This window comes from Triticum aestivum, chromosome 3A (assembly GCF_018294505.1).
Source record: "Triticum aestivum cultivar Chinese Spring chromosome 3A, IWGSC CS RefSeq v2.1, whole genome shotgun sequence".
In the NCBI taxonomy this organism is placed as follows: Eukaryota; Viridiplantae; Streptophyta; class Magnoliopsida; order Poales; family Poaceae; genus Triticum; species Triticum aestivum.
This window is the reverse complement of record NC_057800.1, coordinates 738,773,640-738,784,748: the sequence shown is the minus strand read 5'-3', so window position 1 is coordinate 738,784,748 and position 11,109 is coordinate 738,773,640. Positions and strand designations below refer to the sequence as shown.

The window sequence follows — 11,109 nt, the reverse complement described above, 5'->3', positions numbered from 1 at the left end:
AACAGCACATCGGAGGAGGGGGGCGGAGGTGGAGCTCGGGCCGGCCATCCCCGGCCATGGGTCGTCACAGGAGGCGCGTGCCAGAGTTCGTCACATTCTCACAAATTTCACCTAGCAAAACGGAAATCATGTAGCATCCCAGCATATGGGATATCTATTGTAACAGAGATGATGCCATGTCCATGATGGATGCCCTGATGATGCAGAAAAGAAAATAATCAGGCTGCCACGAAAATTGAGCAAATACAACTAATATTACTCCCTGCATTTGGTTGAGAATTTCAAATATATATGTACATTTTCTCTGAGAACGTTGTTCAAGCACTTTTTTTCTTTCAGAAAGTAATTTCGACAATATCAGTAGGTTAGTACACATGATGTAGGAATCAATTGCAAGGCTAGCTGGAGGTAAATCCTGGACCAGCAAGTCCAAGATAAGTCCAAGATAAAGGAGTTGCATATATACTGAGAATTAAGTAATACATAGCACACTAATATGAACGTTCGAGGCTAGTTCTATATATACTTGCTCTGACTGAAACAAATACTGAAGGAGACGTATAAAGGTCATGGCAAAACCAAGTGTCATGGAATTCTTGCAGAGACATACCTAAACCAAGTGTCATGGAATTCCTGCCATAATGATGTAGGTAAAATGAAAGAGCAAAATACTCCAACTTTATCACAAACACGAGTCCTACTCTAGCTAGGTTGTGTGTGAGGAAACAGTTCCACCATGCACAACCGACACTAGAAGATAACTCAAAATATATGTATGGGGCATCACCATCTCCTGCTGCTGCTTGATAGCTTCACATGGTGATGGTGTCACACACACGTCAACAGCTCAACTAACCTCTACAGATGCCATTTATCCATGTTCTGGGCTTCGACAGAATAGGTCCTGGTCACAAATGATGCCACGAGAAAATTTGTAAGTATAAATGTAGCATCAAAGTTTACACTGAAATTAAAGTGTATTCTAGAGGAACAAAGGATTTACATGAGAAGGACATCTGCTCTGATTTTGGGTTTTGCAGTACTTATTACCATTCATATCTAACTACTCAATTAAATGATACTCACTTGTACATGCCTTCGCAACACATGTTTGCTGTTACATGGAAAAACTGAGACACTATTCTTTTAGTTATGTATCTCGCTAGCTGGAGGGAGCAATAAATCCAGCTCTAGCAGTAGCGGACTAGCGGTAGTATATCTGGAAGGAATTAAGAAAAAAGGGGTATATCTGGAAGCAAGGGATGTCTAAATTTGTTGCTGAAATAGAATAGCTAAAATAGAGAACGACACTAACCTTGATGATGGGCATCTAGAGTTACCCCCTCAAGGCTACCTAAGTGTTGCTGCAGGCAAGCAGGGAGCCTCTTCATACCAGGACAGTCGTAGACCTTGAGCACTCTGAGAGACGGGTACGCTCGCGGGCCATCCGGTAGGGATGACAGGGTCTCGCAGAGCCCGATGGAGAGGCCCTCCAGCGACGGGAACTCTCCCGAGTGAGATTCCACTGACCTCAACCCACCGCACCGATAAACGCTGATGTGCTTGAGGGATGGGGGAAGATCAAGGGCCCCTGTTAATCCGTCGCAGCCACGTATGTCTATCTCTTCTAAGCATGGGAGCACCTCTGAATATACAGGTGGTGAGCCTTGAACGATCGATGATGCTGATGGTTGTCCCTGCTGCTGCAGCCTCCTGCTGAATATGGACCTGAGCTTCGCGCAATCGCGAATCGTCATCTTCCTCAGGGACGCGGGGAGTCTGAAGACCTCTACCATGCTCGTACAGCCATATATCTTGAGAGATTCCAGGCGTGGCAGGAGCTGACTCGAGGATTCTGATGTTGTTGTTGATGGCTCGGCTGCGTATCCAACCAGTTGTTCGCAGGACATAATGTTTAGACTCCTCAAGGATACCAAGCTTTGGAACTCTTTCTCTGGCCAGTGGACAAGTGCGGCACAATCATTGATGCACAAGCATTGGAGCTGTACAAACCATGCACATAGCTCGATTAAGCCTGACTTGAAGCCAATTAACTCCATGTCTGCCAGAGGGAAATCGTGATGGTTCCATTTCTCGATGGCGCTCATCGCTTGTGTCAAACTATTATCAGCCGCTGTTGCCGTGGTTGTTTCCGAGCCTTCACAGTTCTGCAGCTTCAGATTGGTCAGTGAAGTCACATTTCTAGCTATCCACAGGAACATCTCTTCCTCACTGCCCTGCATCTCTAAAACACGTAGCTTTGGTGATTCAGCTTTTAATGTCAGCTTTGGACAAACCTTTTGTTGTCCTGATGATGCTTTGATTTTTCCACAGTGTGCAACATACAACTCCTCAAGCTGAGGAAACATTATCTCTGCTCCTTGAGGTCCTTCGACTGCATCCCATCTCTCAAAGCTCCTCAAGTATCTCAATTCGAGAACCTTCAACATAGGAAATGCTGACCGTTCCATTCTACCGTAAGATTCACCAAGCAGTGTTGCTTCTGGTAATGTTGTCAGCTTTGCACAGTCAAGAATATGCAACTTCTCAAGCTGAGGAAATACTACCTCTTTTCCTTGTTCCATGTTACTTGATTCCCACCATCCCTCCAAACATTCCAGACCTCGAAGTGTGAACTCCTTCAGATTTGGAAAACTGAAGGATGCACCAGAACTGAATAGCCATTGTAGGTTTTTACAGTAGGAAAGATGGATTTCAACCATGTTTAGCGACATAGCCATCCATGTTGGAAATGTGGTGCCTCCGTAGGATTCTATCCTTAGAGACTGCAGGCCACCATGAGGCTTGACACACTCAAGCACCCTTGCATCATCCCTAGAACCAATAGTCCATTTTAATGTCAGTTCTCGGAGTTCCTTCTTCTTTCCGAGATTTGCTGCTTTTGCATCTTCTTCTGTCACATTCTCTAGCTGATTTAGCTCTAGCTGACCACCAAGATTTAAATGCTGCAACTCTCCAACATTGCTGCACTCAGAGCTAGTACGGCCTGCTACAAAACACGTAAGCGTCTGAAGGGACATGAGTTTCCGGAGGTCACCAGGCATGCTGCTCATCTTTGGACAATCATGACTATAGAGGTGACGGAGGGCAGTCATATACTTCATTTGTCTTGGAAGCCGACACAGTTCTTGACAGCCAGAGATTTTCAATGTTTGCAGGTTATATAGAATGCTTATATCTTCAGGAAGTGCTTCAAAATCACTTCTTGAGAGATCAAGGTACCTTAGGTGATGAAGATGCTTTGATTTTAAGGGGAATGGACTTCTCTGCGTATGGAGCTGTAGTGCCTTCAAGGTGCTATATTTTGATAAATGCTGCAGTGGGTGTTCCATATAACTATCACACAGAAGTGTCTGAATAGCTGGAGATTTTCTTGCCAGAGAATCATTCAAAACAATTTCTGGTTTTTCACAAGACAAAAGTAAGTGGCGAGCTGTATCTGGAAGCCACTCAATCCGATTTGGTTCCTCGGGTGCAAAACCACATTCATTCTCCATTGTAGACAGCGCAACATCATGCATAAGATCATGGATTTTACATGTACGTTTGTAATAACTACCCCCCACCATGCGTTCATAGGATGTGGCTTTTCCTTGCTTCACATCCACAAAGAATGAACTTGAGGCCAGCTTGCTGAAAATCCGTTTGCCAATGGTTTCAGGACTAACTTCTTTGTTGTCCTGGATGAAGCCATGTGCAATCCATAGTTGGATCAGTTTATCCACATCAATCTCGTAATCCTTGGGGAAAACAGCACAGAAAGCAAAGCACTGCTTCATCTGCGATGACAACTCATTGTAGCTGAGCTTGAGTATTGGTAAAATTCCAGACTCCTCGGTGCAAATGTTGCTTCTGCTTGATATAGCCTTCCATTCTTCTTCACTGGTCTTTGTACGCAGCACAGAGCCCAGTGCTGTTGCAGCCAAAGGAGAGCCACGACATCTCTTCACGATCTCATCAACCATATTAACTAGCACAGCAGGCCTTTCTTCTTCCTTCTGCAAACTGAATGCTCTTGTCTCGATAATTTCCTTTATGAAGTTATCCTCCAAAGCTGCGAGATTATAGGGTTTAACTGTACCCATTATTTTTGCGACTCCTTCATCACGAGTAGTTGTCAGAACCACACTGCCGTTGGCACCATGTGTAAGGCGGTCCTTGAGCTTTTCCCACTTATCACTTTCTCGGTTCCAGACGTCATCCAATACAAGGAGGTACCTATGTCCGCTTAGTACGTCTTGAAGACTATCCAGTGGGCTTTTCTTGGAAGCTGCTGCTTCAACTACATCTTTTTCTAGATGAAATGCAACTATTCTTTTAGCCAGGGAATCCACATCAAAGCTGTCAGAGACACAAACCCAGATCAGCAACTCGAAATGCTTCTGAATTTCAGGTTCATTGTAAATTAGCTGCGCCAAGGTGGTCTTGCCTAGGCCCCCTACTCCAACGATGGGAACGACTGAGAGATCCGCATTGTTGGCTTGACCAAGTAGTGTACCAACAATATTCTTAGTATCTCGGCTTCTCGATCTGCTGATGATTTTCTTTGGATCAAAGATAACATGGTCCATCTGCCTCCACCGCATGGACTCTGGTGCTTGCTGCTGATACTTAAACCCAAAGGTGTTCATCTCAGCCACAAGGACTTCGATGGCCTGCACAATCCTGCACAGCTTCTTCCCCATCCTGTCGTGGAACGAAAAACGATTGTGGGTGGTGAGGAGCTTTACTGCATTGAAGCCAAGCTCGCCATAGTGCCCGTTCTTCCTGGCCTCGCGGCGGAGTGCCTCGTAGTTGAACTCGTCGAAGACCCCGTTAGCCTCGTAGGCCACCCTCTTGACCTCCTCGAGCCAAGCCTTGGCCCCTGCTCTGTGGGATGCAGTCTGCTCGGCGTCATCGATGACGTCCAGGATGGCCGTCAGCTTGCGCTTGAGCACCCTGTGCTGCTCCTCCATGCCCTCCATCACCTTGTACTGGTCAAGCAGATAGCTGGACACCTTGTCCTTCACGATTGAGAGCAATGGCCCGACCACCATGGTGGCCACCAGCTCTGCCATCTGAGCTCGCAACACACAACTACAGTCCAAGGTGGAGGAGAAAAAAATGGTGGTGTGCGATCCCTGATCCACTGGAATACTCTATTGCATATCTTGGTCGCCTGGGTCTGCAAAACATATGTACTCAAAGTAAGATTACCAGGATGTTACTATAAATGATGCATTAATAGCAACACTCTGAATGTAGCAGATTTACTGCCTGTGGATTAAAAGGCTGCATTCAGCTCAAAACCCTGGGTTATCCAGCAAAGTAGGACTGCAAACGAAAGGGGGATCATATGTAACATGGTATTGTAACACATAGGAAAATAGCATGGTGCCCGAGCTAGTAAATTTCAGAACATCTCCGAAGGTAGTTCCTGGGCGTAAATATGCCACATAACAACCAGTGCAGCAAGCAATGCCTTACCTGGTGCCTCACTACAGCTAGCAGTTTGTATCCCTACAGGAATGTGAACAGAACGATGATACCGACACTTGTCTAGTTCTCTGATGGTTCTATACTTTGCATTAACTGGTTTCAGTTCAACATACAAACGAACACTCGAACAGCATACTCCTGGGACGCATGTACCTTCTCTGATGTAACAGAGGAACTGTGACACATAGGCAAATAGGGAATAGCATGACACTTGAGGTAGTAAAATTCGAGGATATTCATAGCGAACATACTCCTGGGGCATTAATGCCATGGAACCACAACAACTGCAGCAAGCAATGAAATATGTGGTGCCTCATAGCACATAGCAGTTTGTATCCCTTTGGGTTGTGTCTATGTGAACAGAGTCGATGGTACTACTTCTCCGGTGGTCCTAGGCCTTTGCACATTAAGTGGTTTCAGTTCAACGGAAAATAGAACAGCATACTACACATTTCCTTGTATTTGTAAACACTCAAAACCCGGTTCTACAGAAAAGATACAAGCTATTGTTTCCCTGCATTTAGAGGCTGCATTTAGCTCAAAATCCTGTGTTATCTAGCAAAATAGAAATGCAAACGAAAGGGAGATCATGTAACAACATGGTAACTGTAAGACTAAGTCTGTAACAGATAGGCAAATGGCATGGTGTCCGAGCTAGTAAATTCAAGAACATCTCCAAAGGTAGTTCCTGGGCATAAGTGCCACATAACAACCAATGCAGCAAGCAATGACTTATTTGGTGCCTCATTACAGCTAGCAGTTTGTATCCCTACTTCTCTGATGATTGTAGCTCTATACTTTGCATTAACTGGTTACAGCTCAACGATAGTCTGATGGTTGTAGTTCTATGCTGGCACTTCTCTGATGTAACAAAGTAATTGTGACACATAGGTGAATGGGAAATAGCATGACACTTGAGCTAGCAAAATTCAAGAATATTCATAGTGAAGGTACACCTGGGAGATCAATGCCACGGAACAACCAACTGCAGCAAGCAATGAAATATCTGGTGCCTCATAACAGCTACTCCCTCTGTCCCATAATGTAAGACGTTTTTTGACTCTAGTGTTGTGCAAAAAAACATCTTACATTATGGGGCGGAGGGAGTAGCAGCTTGTATTTCTACAGGTATATGCAGATTACGCGGTTTCAGTTCAACGAAAAATAGAACCGCACACTGCGCAATTTTCCTGTATTTGTAAACACTGAAAACCCGGTTCTACATAAAAGATATTACAGGCTATTATTCCCCTGCATACTATATGCCCCCCTGGTTTCAGAACAGTTTCAGAGCACTGTGCTTGCACAAGTTGAGATGACACAATTGCGTCGTGAATCCCATAGCAACTAGAACAAAATGTTACAATTTCATCTAAATCTCGAACTCGAAGGTAGAAGATGTCATTAAATGACCAGAACTTTCAGTGGCTAATTGGAAGCAAAGTCATCCTATCAGTGGCTAATCTGTTATGAGAGCTTCTAAAGAAGAATGAAAGCAGAGGCTGGTACCTTGGTGCGCCCCACGGTGAGATCCTGGAAATGGGGTCGGAGAGGCTCCCGCCGCGCCCGGCGGCCGTCTCGCGCCGTCCCCGGCGGCGCTGCCTTGTGGTTGGCCCAGCGCCCGGCTCGCCGACAAGCTCCAGGGGCTAGGTGAGGTCCGGGTGTCGAAAAGGTCGGAGAGGCTCGCTCCGTACTGGCGGCGCCGTGCTCCGATTTGCCCGGCGGCCGGCGGCAGCACGGGCTAGGGGATTCTGATTCTTGGAAGGGGATTTTTGCGTGGGAAGAAGCACCATATCCATCCACGTATACTACCAAGCCAAATCTTGGCCAATGTTTCCAAGGTGATAACATTATTGGAGTATTGGGTTTGCAATGGCCAAATTTCTAGCACTTGAGCATATTTGTAATACTAGTACAAATGCCCGTGCGTTGCAACAGGCAAGAAAATTGGAAAACTTGCTCCGTGTACATTACAATCCAATTCTGATAAACATCGGTGATAAAGCTACATTGTTTTCGCTTGGAAGAGTAGTGGTGCATGGACATGGAATAGCGTGTCAATCGGTTTTATTTTTTACATTTCGAAAAACATGAATATTTTTTCAATGTTTTCAATAAAATTGAACATTTTTTATTTTTTTATTAGAATTAGAACATGTTTAGAAGACGAACATTTTTGAACACATGTTTTAAAAAATATGACTTTTTTATTTCGTGAACAATTTTCAATGTATTGTTTTTAATGGAACTTTTTTTAAACAATTTTATTTCGTGAACAATTTCGTGAACAATTTTCAATTTCGTGAGCATTTTTTGAAAGCGTGAACATATTTAAAAATATAAATAATTTCTTAAAGCAAGAACAATTTGAAACACTCTTTATCTTAAAGTGTGAACCCCACGTCCCAATATGGGGAGTCCTCGGCGTAGTCTGGGTGGCCGCGCAGTTCGGGATCTAGGGTAGCTCGACTGAGGCGGATCTGCTCCATACACGCGCGGGCCGGCCGTGGCACCACCGACACTGGCACCCTTTTAGGGTTGAGGTGTCGGCCATGCGGCATGTTGACATTCAGTTACGACGCCGAGATGCACTTCCGACAGTGGTAGACAAACTGGTGGACCGGGAGGTAGTGTCGTAGGTGCGGGCACTTAGGTTGGCGTTCCCCCAGCATCGACGACGCAATGGTGAAGTTCGTCGTACGCCGCCTCGCGGTCATGCTTGCCATGACCGGGCTTTCCGCTGCGTCTAAAAATACCAATGGATGGCCAGGGATTGGTGGCTGTCGGGCGAGTGGGGCACGTAAAGACGAAAGCATGGGGGAGAAGAAGTGGAATGCATCGCCCCCCCCCCCTCCAAACGGATAAAATAGGACCTCACGCTGACGCTGACGCGCGGCCCAGGCACACGCGTGTCCATTTAATATGGTAGGCGACGATAGGTGGACGTCAAAGAGCGAACCGGCGCCGAACAGCTAGCGGCCGCTTGGGCGTCCGCCTTGTGTTCGCGTGGACGCACATCTATTGTAAATTTAGGTCAGAAATACCTCCAGACGGTTGACAAGCGCACACAATTTACGGATACGTCGGCGCAAATTTAGGTCAGAAATGCGTCTAGATAAATGACATGCGCACGCTTTTGTCCTTTACCAAACGGTCATGCGTGAACCAAATACGTCGGCACTTTGGAGTTGGCCTTAGCCTGCATAAACTGCGGACGCCAGTGGGCAAATGAAATATATTTGTTTGCCTAGAAAAGTACGAAATATATTTATGGGACTTCAGCCCACATATCCCACGAGCAGCCCGCATATTAACAGAGGCAGGAGTGTGAATCTTTCCAAAGAAAAGGCCAGTTTCGCCCCCAACCTCCTTCCTCGTGCTCTTCGCCTATCTCTCTCCAAGCTTCCTCTTTTCTTCCTTGGTTTGCCCCTATCCCCTCTCTCCTCCAGCCTTTCCTTAGTAATTAGCAGGAGGCGCTTGCCGGGGTGGAGGCGTCTGCAGCCCGGCTTCTCTGCTCGCTGCTTCATGGGTATCCTGATTCGTTGTCTCCTCTTTGGAGCTGGTGGATTTGTTTTCTTTTTTGCCCAATAATAAATCCCCCTTTTTTCTCTGCTTGATCTACTCACCGGTATTCATCTTCTTCTCCGGTGGTTTCTCTGCTATATGCATTAGATCTAGTTCCTCCAAATCATTTTGTCTGGGTGCATGAGCAGATCAATTTGGATCTGACGCATGTTTTAAGGTCCACCTCTTGGCATCAGGCCTTTCTCTCCTAGATGACGAACAATATCGGAGGTCGCCTCCTCGGGAGCTTGCCCCCTCATGGTGTTCTGTTGCCGGAGCACCACAGTATATCAATGGTCGCTGCAGCACTGCCGTATATATCACTGCTAGGTTTAGGGGCGAGCGCCGTTGTATAGCTTCACAATGATCGCGTCGCAGCGCTGCCGGAGCAGCCTCCTGGAATCTGTACCTCTCTCTCTCTCTCTCTCATGTCCTCCATGTCTGTTTTCTTCACCGGCAAAAGGCAATCGCTCTCTCATGTCCTTCATTTTCTCTTCTCTGTTAATCCGAGTAAATTCCCCCCTTCCATCCTCCATCGAGCGCAGCAAGGATGGCCTCTTTTACCCGAGCACGCGTCCATGACATCTGCCTTCTACTCCACCGCGGCTGTAGCCGTTCGACGACAAGGGCGGCGCCCCTCACCTGCTCGTGCTCCGCCGTCGCTTGAAAGAGGAAGTTTGGATAAGAAGTGTCAGAGGATTGTGGACAAAATTTCTTACAAGCATAGGATCTTTTTGTAAAAACGAAGCATTTCCAGAGACACTTAAACAAGGGCCGTGGGTTCAATTTCGAAAAAGCACAAGGAATATTTTGCAACAATGACGACGACGTACAACCAGAAGCAGTATCTACTTTATTATTAGGGGAAGATATATATCACTGCTAGGTTTAGGGGCGAGCGCCGCGGTATAGCTTCACAATGATCGCGTCACAGCGCTGCCGGAGCAGCCTCCTGGAATCTGTACCTCTCTCTCTCTCTCATGTCCTCCATCTCTGTTTTCTTCACCGGCAAAAGGCAATCGCTCTCTCATGTCCTTCATCTTCTCTTCTCTGTTCATCCGAGTAAATTCCCCCCTTCCATCCTCCATCAAGCGCAGCAAGGATGGCCTCTTTTACCCGAGCACGCGTCCACGACATCTGCCTTCTACTCCACCGCGGCTGTAGCCGTCCGACGACAAGGGCGGCGCCCCTCACCTGCTCGTGCTCCGCCGTCGCTGGAAAGAGGAAGTTTCGACAAGAAGTGTCAGAGGATTGCGGACAGAATTTCTTACAAGCATAGGATCTTTTTGTAAAAACGAAGCATTTTCAGAGACACTTAAACAGGGACCGTGGGTTCTGTTGGGTAACGTAGCAATAATTCAAAATTTTCCTACGTGTCACCAAGATCAATCTATGGAGTCATCTAGCAACGAGGGAGGAGTGGATCTACATACCCTTGTAGATCGCGCGCGGAAGCGTTCAAGAGAACGGGGTTGATGGAGTCGTACTCGTCGTGATCCAAATCACCGATGATCCTAGCGCCGAACGGACGGCACCTCCGCGTTCAACACACGTACGGAGCAGCAACGTCTCCTCCTTCTTGATCCAGCAAGGGGGGAGGAGAGGTTGATGGAGATCCAATAGCACGACGGCGTGGTGGTGGAAGTAGCGGGATTCCAACAGGGCTTCGCCAAGCGCTGTGGGAGGAGGGAGATGTGTCATGGGAGGGAGAGGGAGGCGCCAGGGCTTAGGTATGGTTGCCCTCCCTCCCCCCCACTATATATAGGGCCAAGGGAGAGGGGGAGGGCGCAGTCTTGCCCCTTCCTCCAAGGAAGGGTGCGGCCAAGGGGGGAGGAGTCCATCCTCCCCAAGGCACCTCGGAGGTGCCTTCCCCCTTTAGGACTCTCCCCTCCTCTTGTCCCTTTGGCGCATGGGCCTCTAGGGGCTGGTGCCCTTGGCCCATATAGGCCAAGGCGCACCCCCTACAGCCCATGTGCCCCCCCGGGGCAGGTGGCCCCACCCGATGGACCCCCGGGACCCTTCCGGTGGTCCCGGTACAATACCGGT

At 47.3% G+C, this 11,109-nt stretch overlaps 1 protein-coding gene across 1 annotated transcript; it reads right to left on the bottom strand.

Annotated features, from left to right (window-relative positions):
- Positions 1-435: 435 nt before the first annotated feature.
- Positions 436-7,352, bottom strand: LOC123063626 (putative disease resistance protein RGA4). The gene is made up of 3 exons (XM_044487499.1): positions 7,009-7,352; positions 1,316-5,185; positions 436-904 (listed from the first exon to the last, which is right to left on the bottom strand). Exons 2-3 carry the CDS (start codon positions 5,076-5,078, stop codon positions 852-854), a joined length of 3,816 nt encoding a protein of 1,271 aa, XP_044343434.1. The 5' UTR covers positions 5,079-5,185; positions 7,009-7,352; the 3' UTR covers positions 436-851.
- Between the last annotated feature and the right edge of the window lie 3,757 nt (positions 7,353-11,109).

Coding starts and splice junctions, on each gene's coding strand:
- LOC123063626 (XM_044487499.1), bottom strand. CDS start 5,078: ATGGCAGAGCTGGTGGCCACCATGGTGGTCGGGCCATTGCTCTCAATC. Junction 905..1,315: donor TCTAGATGCCCATCATCAAG/GTTAGTGTCGTT, acceptor ATTTGTGACCAG/GACCTATTCTGTCGAAGCCC.